Source organism: Sinocyclocheilus grahami, unplaced genomic scaffold (genome assembly GCF_001515645.1).
Source record: "Sinocyclocheilus grahami isolate Dianchi unplaced genomic scaffold, SAMN03320097.WGS_v1.1 scaffold3.1, whole genome shotgun sequence".
Classification (NCBI taxonomy): Eukaryota; Metazoa; Chordata; class Actinopteri; order Cypriniformes; family Cyprinidae; genus Sinocyclocheilus; species Sinocyclocheilus grahami.
The window spans coordinates 99,699-114,093 of record NW_015505182.1 but is presented as its reverse complement, the minus strand read 5'-3'; the positions used below and the strand labels follow the sequence as shown (position 1 = coordinate 114,093).

At 37.0% G+C, this 14,395-nt stretch overlaps 2 protein-coding genes across 4 annotated transcripts in view; both read left to right on the top strand.

The window, feature by feature from the left end:
• Window positions 1–8,513, top strand: part of LOC107581266 (plasma membrane calcium-transporting ATPase 1-like) — a 46,750-nt gene extending 38,237 nt beyond the window's left edge. The window contains exon 19 of the mRNA XM_016266771.1: window positions 5,309–8,513. Coding sequence (XP_016122257.1) covers window positions 5,309–5,551 — 243 coding nt within the window. The 3' untranslated portion in view covers window positions 5,552–8,513. The remainder of the gene's footprint in view (window positions 1–5,308) is intronic.
• The window catches only part of mdm4 (MDM4 regulator of p53), a 31,538-nt gene that overhangs the window by 3,847 nt on the left and 13,296 nt on the right, over window positions 1–14,395 (top strand). For all 3 annotated transcript variants that reach the window (XM_016240086.1, XM_016240008.1, XM_016239939.1), the window contains exon 3: window positions 13,709–13,806. In XM_016240086.1, the coding sequence (XP_016095572.1) occupies window positions 13,723–13,806 (84 nt within the window). In that variant the 5' untranslated portion in view covers window positions 13,709–13,722. The remainder of the gene's footprint in view (window positions 1–13,708; window positions 13,807–14,395) is intronic.

Below are 14,395 nucleotides of genomic sequence, written 5' to 3'. Positions count from 1 at the left end.
GATGGACGCTACTTACAATTTTTGATGTGTTTTGCTGTCAAATGCAGCCTACAGTGATATCTAATTGGCCAAAACCAAGGAAATATGACAAGGAAATATCAACACATTTGGCCACATTCATTAAATACAATCAGAATTAAAGTCTGTCTTTTTATGCTTTGTTTTACAAGCAGTTTGCACAGAAATTATTCTTCTTGTGTTTCATGAATTCTGCTGTATGGTGTTATTTATCGTTGTACAATCAGGCAATAAGGTCAGTGTGCGGATATTTATAGATGTTTCCTGCAATTTGGGTTGGATGTGCACACTTTTCTATAATTTATTTTGAAAAAAGAACACCGTACAGCTCTAAATAACTGTACTTTATACATCAAATATGCTCTGGTTTACGATTTTGTCACTTTGCACAGCATTTAGCTGTCAGTGATGAAAGAAAAATTACTTGAGACCTGAAACTCGACATGTCACACCTAGTTGGAATGAAGCGTTAGATCTGAACATATGATCAGTCGAAGCCTGAAAACTGGTTTTAGTGCAGGCATCAAATTACTCAATGAGCCTATTCCTATGCTTGAACAGAGTGGGGTTAAAAGCCAAAGGACACTGTGTGCTACTCTGGACTGGACTGGACCAGATTTCTTTTTGATGACCTTGGTGTTTGCACAATTTTGATGCATCTCTGCACAGCCTTTTATGTTTTCAACCTGCACGGCACGTTCACTGTCTGATGAACCGGCCGACAGAGAGACAGATGCAGGCCATTCACGGTCCTTCTTGTTTTTCCCACTTTTATGCTTTGTACTTCAGTCACGTTACAACTCTTCCCTTTTCTCTCTGACTCTCTGCCTGTCTCTGGACGAATTCCAAATGGTGTTTTTTACGCCCTTGAAGGGGACGCCGCATATAGGATCGTCACAAATAAAAGTGAGCAACTGAATTGCTTCACTGAGGAGGACCCTTTAAAAAGGCTTTTAGCAAATGGTGCATGTGATGGAAGTAAATCTGAGGTTTTTAGACTTATTCGAGATCTTACCTGGAATTAAGCGTTCAGTTACTCTGCGTTATTTTAGTTTTCTTTATATGCTATTATAGTTTTTATTAAAAGTAATGTATTGTGTATATAATTTTATTTTTTTTTATTCATTTTTTTGTTTATTATTTAGGTTGTTTTATGTGCTAGTTAGGTTGATTGAGTTTTAATTGTATTTGAGTTGTTTAATAAACAGTAATTGTATTGTATTGGTTCACCTTAAACATATTCTATTTAGTTGACAAGGCAACATTTTTAATGTATCTATTTCAATTTTTATTCATTTATAAAATATTCATATTTTATTATATTTCAGATTTATTTCAATTAAAACCGTTTTAATCGTTTTATTTTTAATTGCAACAATAGCTAATAATAACCCCGTTTTCAAATATATTGAAAATGTACAGTAACTCCCAGTTATTGTGGCTAGTATTATAACCATACTGTATGTGCAAGCAATACTACTACTACTACTGTTTAATTACATATTTTGTAATTCTCATATAATCTGATTTGAGCCTACCATCTACCAACGTCCTAGCTACTGCATATCAATACTAAAAACCACTCTGAACACTTCACAGTTCTGTGGAAAACCCAGTTAACATTTTAATGCACTGCTTGGCAGGATATAGCTGGATAATGCATCTGTCCAATTTCACATAGTTATTTTAAAAATGATTGAACCTAATTGAACCTTTAATTTTCTACCAGCGGTCTGTATATTTGGATTGCTCCCATCTATGGTGAAATGAACCCTCTGACCCTATATTTGCCTTGAGCGTGAACACACACTTTCAGATGTGTAATGCAAAAAGCACTACTGATGCAACCTAAATAAGGAAAGCAGGAAAAAACAGCCCATGACTCCTAGTTCCTTCCAGAATATCAATGAAGAGAGATGGAGACAGTATAGCGTGTCAGAGCAGAAGACACCAGGTGTGATGAGGGGGCTGAAAGCATGAGTGTGAGAGTGGGGCTGCAAACGAAGGAGAGAGAAAGACAAAGAGAAGAGTGTGAGTGAGTGTGTGTGTGAAAGCAGTTGTGAAAAGAGGGAGAGGCCTGGTGTTAAAACGAGAGCGAGAGTGAGCTGGAGAAGGGAAAAAGAGGGTGAATTCCATGGGAAAGAGAGAATCATTATGACCCCTACTCACTATGGGGAGTACTTGGAAGGGTGTAGGGCTCATATGTGCATTCGCTACACCATAAATAAATCTGTTACTTATCTGAGGAATCCTCTAGATTCACATTTATAGCTGTAATGATGTTGTTGTAAATAAAACCAATTACTATTTCCACCATACAAGTGACCACTTATAGTTTTGAACCATAGGAATATAATTTTAGGTCTACAGTCATCTTTTTAGTCATCCAAATTAGTGATTCAAGACGAGGTCTGTGAGAATTTATGAGGAGAGCGTAGATGCTTCACAAATGACTTCAGCCTGCTGTTCCTGCATTTTTCACAGGCTGATGGCATTTAGTGACTTAGCAGACATTCATTTTATACATTCGGTTCTTCTGATCACTTCCTCTCTCTTCTGTGTTGGTGTGTTGGTATTTCAACTCTGCTATTTTAAACTAAGGCAGAAATAGTTAGACCAATTGAAATAAAGGCTGTTGTCTTCCAGGACGCAGTGAGATCAGTTTTCGGTATCACAACATCTGACATGCAGCTTGGTTTTATGTGCAAAGTTTTCTCTGGCTTGAAGGAGAAAATCGGGGGGTAATTTTATACATTCGGTTCTTCTGATCACTTCCTCTCTCTTCTGTGTTGGTGCGTTGGTATTTCAACTCTGCTATTTTAAACTAAGGCAGAAATAGTTAGACCAATTGAAATAAAGGCTGTTGTCTTCCAGGACATGGTACAAGAATGTAAACCTGAGAAATAAACAGGGATTGAACAGACCAAGCCATTGCTGATTGGCTGAGCTGGCAGGGCAGAGGGTTCTTCAGACTTGTTTGTTACCAAGGGGGAAAATCCTCCAGACCCTCGCGGAACAAGTTACTCCAATTCACATCTGTCTCAATGAGGGTAGAGGGTTCTTCAGACTTGTTTGTTACCAAGGGGGAAAATCCTCCAGACCCTCGCGGAACAAGTTACTCCAATTCACATCTGTCTTTATGGTTGTTCTCAAGGTTGAAGCCATAAAAATTGCAATAGAGCAAGATTAGTTTCTGACGTTTTACCACACAGCACAGAGAGAGGTCTCTGAGAGACCCAGAATGCACATGCTATGCATTTTAATGCTCTGTCTACTTGTATTCCTAATAGTTTATATTTTGGGGGAAAAACCTTCCTTTTTACTGTTTTTAGTAAACATAAAAAAAAATGTCTTATTGATTTCCACAAAATTCAAATTCATTTCAAAATAAATGGCATCCTCAAGCAAAGGTAATGGTAACTTGACTGTACAGCGCTGAGCAAGGATCCCTCTTATACACGCATGATGGCCTGTCAAAACTCGTTACCACAAAATGTTTCTGTTGGCATTCCTGCATGTAAAGCAGCATACCTCTCAAAAGTTCTGACATCCTCTCTATTGGTCTGCATATTAAGTCTGTAGACTTTTATAACCATCATACTCATTAGTAAGTGCTTTTATGAAGCATTAAAACCAGGAATCGGAATTGCGCTTTTATTATAGATGTGTGCATGCGTGTTTGTTTCACTTATTTGAAAGCATCTTCTCTGTTCTCTTTCCAACTCCTGACAGTTCTTCTCTTCTCCGTGCCCTCTTGATTTCACCCCTTCACTGGTCTTACCTCTCTCTTTTGGAAAAGCAGAACTCCTACTGGTAGGGGTGGGTGTTAAAGCAAAAAATGAAATTAAAAAGCACCATGAAAATAGTCCATGAGACTTCTTCTAAAGCCATGCAGTAGGTTTGTGTGAGGAACAGTGAAATTTATGATGTTATTTAATTCAAAGAAAAAGTATTTTAAAAAACCCATGAAGCATTGTGAATGACATAATCAAAACAATGGATAAATATAAAACAACTGACTTAAAGATATTGATTGTATTTAAAAATATATATATATATTTTATATACATTTATTGCAAAATACGCATTTGAAAGAATACAGCACCTGACTTTGTCTATTACTTTTTTGCAGAATCATGAGTAGTGTAGTTTTGACCAGCAACTCCCATGTTAAACATGATAATTTAAATAAACAAGTTGAAATAATGTGGGCTGATGGCTTCAACAGTAGCTCTGTCTTTAATAGTTCAGAAGTGATTGTTCAAAATCAGTTTCCCTGTGAAGAAAATAAATGGGATCTTTTTCCTGGCAGTTGGCCTCTATTAAAAATGCACACTTTTAGATGAGTTGAGCCACTTTTGATGCCCATTGCGATGCAACAAGTAATTAATCAATTAAAAATCTATTAAAGTCTCCTCAGCATTGCTTTTATTAATTCAAACAAAACTAAACTAAAAGCAGTTCTGAAGTAAACTTTTTATAAACCCAGTTTGACATTTTGGATGAAGTGTAGCATCCTTTTTAGTGGCACTTGCTGGTTATAAATAGTCAGTTCATCTAGATGTCATTTAATATTCACTGTAGTAATTCACACAATCTGATTGTTTCTTGCCATGGTTGAAGACAAACATTTTTAGGAAATCTGGAGTTAGCAACAGTAACTTCCCTTCTTTCCTTCCTGAATGTAATGTGATTTGGCACATTTCTTTTTTACCATGCGGCAGCGTTTTACACAATACTCTATTTCTGCAGTTGACCATTTCTACCAGTGTAGCGTGCCGACAGCTGTATCGCCCACCTCTACTGACAGGCTTTCATAAACCCAAAAGCGATGCTGAACATCTGCCATTTTTGGCTCCTAAATAGCTTATTGAACAAACATTGGTTGCATGTCTGTCTCGTCTTGCAGTGGTTCTGTGATTGTGGTCATTTTGTTTGTACCGTTTCGAAGCTTGTGATTGATATGGATGTGTCCCACTTACGGTTTTATGCTGTGCCTGATTTCCTCATTCACTTGCCCCAAATAGGAAATTGCATCACAGTCGTGGTTTGTATTCATTTTATCCCTGTTTCTGTATTCAACTGTCTGTGCTGTTGTTTATTTGTTGGATTTTGTTTGTTTGATATTTCATAAGGAGCTTGAGTGCTGTTGTGGAAATGAAATCATCTCCCACCGCTGACCATATTTTTGTTCCCCTCCAGATCCAGCGCATCCCGCTCTGAAGCGGACCCCGTGCCAATACGATCCCACTAATTCCTTCTCTTTCTGTCTCCCAACTCCTCGCTGCAGATTAAGGTGGTGAACGCATTCCGTAGCTCCCTATACGAGGGCCTAGAGAAGCCAGAATCAAGAAGCTCCATCCATAACTTCATGTCCCACCCTGAGTTTGTACCCCTCTCCGAGGAGGAATCCCGCGTCCCCACGATAGACGAGGACTGTGTAGAGATTGAGCACCTCCCTTCCTCTTCCAGAAACGGAGGTGGCGGCAAACCCCCAGGCCGCTCTCTTCACAGCCATGAATTCTCCGTGTGAACCTCCCATCATTCTCCTGCCCCGAAATCATCGTTTTTTTTGTTGTTTTGTTTTGTTTGTTCTGTTTTTAAAACCTGTGCACCACTCCTCCGATGGAGCTCTGCTGATACACATCTGAGAGACAGCAGCACCTACAGCGGCCGATGGGGCGACTACGATCCCTTTCTCCTCTCCTCCTTCCTCCCCACCCCTCTGCCCCTCTTGACTTGCACTGTGTCGGCAGCAGCAGCAGCGCTCTGTAAGTACATGCGGCTGTGCTGCAGCCCATGTGACGCATGGCCTAACTTACACACTAGAGGGCGACGCTGCGGCAAATGCCCTCTCTCAGCCTGTCACTGGCATTTTTATCTCTTCTACAGTTGTGATTTTTCTCATTTTTATATTGTCACGTCTCTGGTCTTGTATAATGCTGTAATCATTTTTGTTATTTGTCCCAGGACTCTGTCACATAGTTCTTTTTTTTTGGTTTTTTTTTGCTGGTACAGCCGATTATATTCATGCACTCAGTTGCTATTTGAATAGATAATAATTTGTTCTGTTTTAAGGTGGTTTGAAAAACATGGCAGTAAAGCTACCCATGTTGTTTTAGTTTTTAAAATGATTTTATGCTCTAATGGACATTTTAAGTGGTTCAGACACTACATTCATGTCATGTGTTCAGACGTTGTCACATACAATGCTGTTAGGCTCATTTTGGGTGTTCTGTCACTTTATATGTACAGATGTAAGGCTGCTATAGTGAACGTTAGCAGAATAAAAGACTATAATAAACTAAACTTATTGGATAGCTGAGTTAAGAATACCTGATTGGCTCTTAAGGGGGCAGGGAGGGTCATCCTACACATCATCTCATCAAAATCACACCCAATGGGCATCTCTAGTCTCTTGTTAATGCTCAATTGCCTCAAAACAAATGCCCAGCTAATTGACCAAGTACTTTATCGAAGGTACAGCACCTCATCATAGTGTGCATGTATCTGTCTTTAGGTTCATCTGTGTCTGATTGTATGGGAATGGGAATTGCATTACTAACCTTTATGGGATATAACAACTAATGAATAGGATTTTCTTTTTTCTTGTTTCCTCTTTAGAAAAAAAATGCGATAGAGGTGGTTCTATATGCGTGTACTTTCAAATCCAGTCTATTTCTCACCTCAGCTCTGCAGTTAGGTGTTCTCCTTGTTATCTAATATCAGGCTGTGCTCCACATAAGCTCCAAGTTACTCAGACGGCACTGGTAGAGCTCTAAAATCCCATCCCTGAAATTAGCCTGTGAGGGTAAGGATACTGCACGTAGTAAGCATGCTTTTGCTATTTAAAAAAAGAAAAAGAAAGAAAGAAAACACTAACACCCAATAGCATGCAGCAAGGGCCTCTGTTGGATCCTGTGAGCTCTGTTGAAACCTGGATGACAAACTAGATTGGACTGTTTTCATAAGAGTGCGGCCTCAACGACATGTGCTTTTTATTAGCTGAAACATACTACTGCCATAGACCGACCTTCCGCTCATACCAATCTAGGTTCGATGGATTCCTCAAATTACACCTTTTTCTACTCGCTCAGAGCCATATTTTATAGATTGTTTTTTATATCCCATTGTTTTTGCAGTTTATTTTGTATTTCCAACCAAATTCGAAAAACACACAGAGAGTCACTGCCTAAAGACAAAAGGGGAAAAAAAACCTAGATGGACCACTTTAATGTTTACGGAAAGGTTCCACGGCAGTCGGCTGATGCTGCACTTCCCCCTACTGGCAGTTTTTGTTATTTCGCTTAAGTGGAACATGGTATGTTATTGTGGGGAAGCATGCATGAATTTCATATAAAACTCAATGTTTTGTTCCTTTTTTACAATTGTTCTGTATTTTTATATTAAGTACTTTTTAATATTTTGGGAAAATATATAAATATAGGTGTATAGGCCAGAGAGTTTGGTGACATGACAAATTAGCAAAATAAGCAGTTGAGTACATATTTCAGTTATATATATATAAAAATATTTATGCCATGTTTGTAACCACATGCGGTTTCAGATTTAATGTCCGAGCTGAGAAAGTTAAGCATTTACTGTAAAGTCAAGGGGTCTGGTCGAGTTGAGAGAGTGAGCATTTAATGGCCTTATCCCGAATAGCGTACTCCAAACCTGCAGCCCCAGATAGATGTGTGTAAAATATTATGATTTGTCACCTAATTAGAATCTTTTGGACTACAGTGGGAAATGTTAATTAAAGGTTTTGAGGTTTTCGAGCTCAACTTCTATGTTCTTTTAGACTGATAAAGCATAATTTATTTTCTGTGAGACTTCTGTATCACCCATTAAAGTGGCAAAGTGTCGGCTATGGAAAATAGAGATTATTACAGTATGTATACTCTGTGTTGTCATCATTTAACTTTGATTTGTCTTTGTGAAAACATTTTTGTCATACACAGCTCTGGATATAAATGAAGCATACCTACTGTATGTTACACGAAAGTACAAATGTATTTGACTTGATGTGGAAGCAGTCAAACGGTTTCCAGTTAGAGCTTTATATAAATTCTGCCAAAGTGTTGCTTTGTACAGACTTATGTCTTTGTTCTTGTTCATTTGGAATAACTTATAACTGGATTTCATCCATATTTGGATATTTCTTTCCCATGAGGATCTAAAATATGCTTCTATTTTTTTCATTACTTGATCAGAATGGATGCAGAAAAAGGTGGAGACGATCAAAGCCATTGTCTTTAATTTTCTTTTCTAGTTCCCTTTAATAGCTCTTTAGAACAATTTCTGTTACTGCACATGTTTTTCTCTCTCGCATCGTGTAAACTGAGAATCGCTTCAAGGTGTTGTGCAATAACTTTGAATTTTAACGCATTACTACTCTACTGAAGTTGTCTGACAATTCTTGTTTGCTTGGTTGGGGACGGGAGGAAATGATACACCACAGCTGTAAATAAAAGATTGTTTTAAAATTGGAATATAACATTAAGTTATAACCACTTATTTTGCATATGTTTAGTCCATTTACTTCTGATGTTGAGTGAAATGAAAATTGTATTAGGCTGCGGGGAAAGCAGTCAATAGAACATCTGATTTCTGTAATTCATATGAAACACCGTAATATATACTGGTGTTATTTTTGTATAAACATAATATCATCGATGTGGCATGCATTACTTATAAACAAATTGGTGGTTCAAAGCAATATGTACAACCTGGTGCGATTGGTATTTTTAGTGTCCTGTGTAGCTTAAACCACGCTGTATACTTGGATGGGTTGGGGGGGAACTGCATTGGGGAAAAAATCGTAATTGTTCAGTATATGTGTTCAATGTTCTGCATGATTACATATGGAATGAGGCGTCCCAAAATGTTTACTTGTTTCCAGAATGAATGTGACACAAACACACACTCGCACAATCATAGACTCTGCGAAGGAAACACACACTGACTCGATGCTGTTTCAGGGAAGAATGTTCTGTCCCGAGGAGATGAAAGCATCTCGTTTCTTGTCTAGGCATCAGGAGAGAGCACTACTCCGTTAAATTTCCTAATTACTGGGGCGTAGGAATTGGGGAATGACTGCCAGAGTATGTGCTTGAACAATCTCTGGTCTTTTTACCAGTTACGCTTCGCTCTGGCTTTGTTTTGTTACTTTTATAGCCATAAGCATTGGCTGTCGATTGAACTGCTTAATTGCAGAGTGGTACGAGCTTTGATGTTCCATCACCTTATTGTGTGGGTTACCGACTCCATCCAGACAGCTCCCTCTCATCCATGCATGACCCATCAAAGATGAAAGACGCTAGCACAGTAAAGCTGAAGAACTTGCGGTTTCAAGGTAGGCAACAGTCGTACTTGAGTTCCCATCTCACTTTCCTGAAATGCACTGATTCCCTTTACTCTCTTTATTCCTACTCTTTTCCTCTATTTGAGGGCTTTGAGAGAGAGAGAGAGCATTGTTTAATAAACAAATACAAGTTAGGTTTAGTTATTTCCATTAGTCAATGAATGTGTACTCTTCAATCCAAAAATGCAGCTGTCTTTTTTTTGTTACTGCATGTGAAATACACTCTTAAAATTAGGTTATTGGCATCTATGGTTCCATAACGTCCATGGAACCATTCCATTATGATTATTGAAATGTTCTTCATACTAAGAGGCCGTTCACATAGAATGCGTCCATTCCACCGCACTAAATCCCATTGTTTTTGTGTGTAAACTTGCTAGATGGTGTTCTAAAAATGCAGTGCTCAAGTTAAAGTAAGAATTCACTTTCTTTTGTCGAAGTGAATTCAGTCATGCCCATAGTTCAAATTTAAAAAAAAAAAAAAAAAAAAAACTTTCATTTTCACCATTCCACTGCATGTGTACCCCCCTTTGGAACCGCCGTTCACATAGAATGCATCCATTCCACCGCACTAAATCCCATTGTTTTTGTGTGTAAACTTGCTAGATGGTGTTCTAAAAATGCAGTGCTCAAGTTAAAGTAAGGGCCGGGTTCCAATTAAAAAAAAAAAAATGACACCTTTCATTTTCACCATTCCACTGCATGTGTACCCCCCTTTGGAACCATTATTTTTAAGAGTTTAGTTTAAAGCACATCATTACCATTTATTCTCATCATAAGCAGAATCATGTCAATCAAACTAGGTTTCTGTGTTACTTTTACTGAACAAGATCTCTTTGAAGGACAAGGGCTTTGCTTAGCGAGGGATAAAATGTTGGAAAAAATCTGTTTACAGTCATGTAGAAATGTAGTGTTTTGTGATTTTTTTTTTTTTACGTCTCTAGGATCACAGAAGTGCCAATGGACCACATGGACAACCTGCACCACTGTGTCTGATTGATTTAGTCCTGAGTAACTTATTGAAAATGAGAAAACTGTCTTTGATCATGGGTTTTGGGAAATTGTGGAGGCCTTAATCGATTCCAACTGAAAGTGAATATGTTTTGCATTTATTTGGCATAATTGAATTGAAAATGTCGACTGGTGAATCTAAAAAGCCCAATGTGTCCCAGTGTCATGTTTGCGTTTACAGTCTCTATAAGATGCCAGAGAATATGTGCTCACCTAATGTAATGTAGTTTTAAGGGCTATAAGGTGACAGTAGGGGGATACACTGTTATTAGTTGACTCAAAATGTTCTTGTCGGAAAGTAGTGTACACTTACTTGGTTTGTTTTCCATTGTTAAAGTGTGAGTTGAGCTCATTTTGAATCATGCTAAATTCATGTAAAGTTGACCCAGCTGTGTCAATCTTAATGCTGCATGAATGGGAAAAATCACAATAAGCAGCTGAATTACCATTTCATTAATTGTCAATGCGCATTTGGAGTAAATAGTTGAGTATGTGTTTTGGATTCAGACAACAAAGTGTGTGTGCTAGAGGAGATCTTGATTCTTGATCTGACAGTCTGAACGGTGTCTTCAGTCAGTGTGTGTTTTAATTGGTGAAAAAAAATCAGATTTTCTTGAGCCCCTCTTTCATTTAGCTTTTGTGAGAATCGTTATCATGCTGAAATGTCAGTCCTGCTTGCTTCGAACTATGCAACAGATTCATTGGATTAAAATATGATGAATTATTTATTCACTTAGCTGTCATAACAACGCTCTCTCTCGCTCTCGCTCTCTCTTTTCCTTTCTCTGTTTCGCTCTCTGTACTCTTGCTTTCTTTTGTCGAAGTGAATTCAGTCATGCCCATATTTCATTATTTATACTAACGCAAGTGTATTATCTATGTAATGTATGTGTGTGATGTGCACACATTCAAGTTTTCTTTACTTTTTTGTAATATATGATCATGTGGAATGCCTTGTTCTTTATGTCCTGTCGTTTAAATCTAACAGAACAAAAATGAAAAAAGAAAAAAAAGGATAATCAAGCAATTGAAGTCAAAGTTAATATATAAACTATATATACAAATCTATATATAAATAAAGCCATTAGAATTTGAAATACAATGTGGCCCATGTCCTGGTTTCTTGTGATTTCTTGTTTTGTTTTTCTTTGGAAAACATTCAGTTTGTTAAAGGAAGAAAGCTAGGCAAAGGTGCCATGATATGATATATTTAGAAAACTTCAGAAGAGTGTTTTGTCTGACTTCCTAACAATGCACATAGGAAATCTATTGTAGGCCTATGTAGCCTATTTGTATGATGTAGTAGTAGTAGTATTTAAAAAAAAATGAGGGAATGCCCCCCTTAATAACAATGTGTGTTTACTTTTAAAATGTTGATACATTTTTTTCCCAAATTGCATTGACTGCTTTAAAATATGAGACACCAATATTTCAGGAGTTTATTAGGACACATGATTATTCAATAACTGATTTATTTCCTATTTGGGTTTATGTATATGCTTTATTTTTTTAGATTAACTGTCCCCCCCCCCCCCAAATCAAGGATTTGATTTCAAAAACGGTATCAAAACTATGAAACTATATCTTATGATTTTAAATCTGTATTTAACCTCAGAGATCTCAAAGTAAAAAGAGGTGCTAAATGCCTTTTATTTTATTTTATTTATTTTTGTGGTGGTGATTTTAAAATTAAAATATTATAATCTTAATTTTGAAAGGATTTGAAAGTCTGACAATAATAATTTTTGAGTACAGGTAACCCTGCCTGGTTTAAATGAAAATGATTAAAGGGTTAATTCACCCAAAAATGAAAATTAGGCTGCTTTACTCACCCCCGAGGCATCCTAGGTGTATATGACTTTCTTCTTTCAGACGAATCCAGTCGGAGTTATATTAAAAATTGTCCTAGCTAGGGATGTTCATTTTAAGCGGTTAACCGACAATACGAATTTTGACCGATTAATACAATCAGTTAAACGGTTGTAAAAGTCATTTAATTGTTTATTTTTTCAGTAATTTATCAAAATATTTAAAACGGTTTGCTGCATGGTTAAAGCTGCAGTTCGTAAGTTTTGTTTGAAAACCTGCAATTGCAGCTGTGTGCGGAATTAACTAGCTTGCGTGGGTTGTGAGTGGGCCCGGCTCCACCGCCGGATGAATCTAATGTTCTGAAGAGTATCTATGTGTGGCAGTCAGTCACCGCACCGGTGTGGATATTTACTGTACTTCGCAATCACAGATTCTAGCTTACGTCTTGGAATATGACCCAAATAAGAATTTTCACCAGATATTGCCATCTGAACAAGTAAGTAACAAGTCTGCCACGTTTGTTCTGACCAACTGAGGAAAAAAGCATTACCATAAATCTCACTACCAATGGTGATTAAATCAAAAGATCGGTTAGCTCATATCACATCAAACCGTGCAAATGATTATTATTGTTATACTTTATTCTCAAATGATTAATGTTAACAACATCAGCATTGGTGACTATGAGTAGCCTTGTGTGTATTAGTGTGTAGAATTCAATTTCTGCACAGTCTAATCTAATTGTCATACTCTTTTATAATTTAAGTAAAAATGTTTCCCTAGCTTTATTAGGTTTTTCTCCGCTCGCTGCAGGTGCGTGATGTGATATGAAGACCATGTGAATCCTCATGTTCTGTTGTTTGCTGCTTTTTGCGCATGTAAAATTAATCCCCCATTTTTTAACAGGTCACAGACACTTATCCTTTAAAAATTCAATTCAATTCTAATTTAAAATAATCTAATCTAATCTAATAAAACGTAATATAATCCTAGCGGCAAGAAACCTGATTCGCTGTCGATGCAAACAGTAGAACGCCCACAGCACCCTCATCAAAAGTCGCTGCTAGATAGGGATGGGCAATACCACTTATTTTGTTTTCGATACGATACCGATATTTTTCAAGGCAGTATCGTCGATACCGATACGATACTTCTGAATTAAACTTTTAAATGATGAAATGTATTAAATTATTAAATTACTAAGAGTAAAATGGGTAATGATAACCACTTAACTTTGTTTAAAATGCATTTTAACATTCAATACGTCTTAATTAGGAAAATACATTAGCTTTATTTATCTATTTTCTTTTTTGCCATAGTTAACACTCGAGTGCACTGCATATATATTATTAACATGCATTTTATTTCTATTGAGATGTCATCTATGATGTCCAGAAATGCTGTCTAGTTAGACAGCTCACTAGGTTTTGAAAGACAGCCCTTTGTGGGTATAAATAAAACAGACGTTGTCGTTGTTCTGAATATAAATATGTTTCCTCACAGTTCTTAAGTCAATCATGACCTCATTGTCATCATCATCATCATCTCAGCTAGCGGGGTCAAGCTCTTCATGCAGGACTCTTCCAGGGGAAGGGACTCAGGTGAGCAATATATGCGTTTTTACTATGTGTTAACTCTCATTTCATGTAGTTAATTTACCCCTGTAAAGCCTGACTTATGAAACGATAAAAAGAAAAATCTTTTTTTGTTGTTTTAAGAAATGGAACTGTTTGTTGAACAGAAAAAATATATTTCTAAAACGTTGATGCACGTGTTATATTTATTTTTTATTTTAGTCATTTAGCAGACGCTTTTATCCAAAGCGACTTACAAATGAGGACAATAAAAGCAGTCAAAACTAACAAAAGAGCAGCAATATATAAGTGCAAATGACAAGTCTCGGTTAGTCTAACAGTACACGTAGCAAGGTGTATATATACAGTGGGTACGGAAAGTATTCAGACCCCCTTAAATTTTTCACTCTGTTATATTGCAGCCATTTGCTAAAATCATTTAAGTAAATTTTTTTTCCTCAATGTACACACAGCACCCCATATTGACAGAAAAACACAGAATTGTTGACATTTTTGCAGATTTATTAAAAAAGAAAAACTGAAATATCACATGGTCCTAAGTATTCAGACCCTTTGCTCAGTATTTAGTAGAAGCACCCTTTTGATCGAATACAGC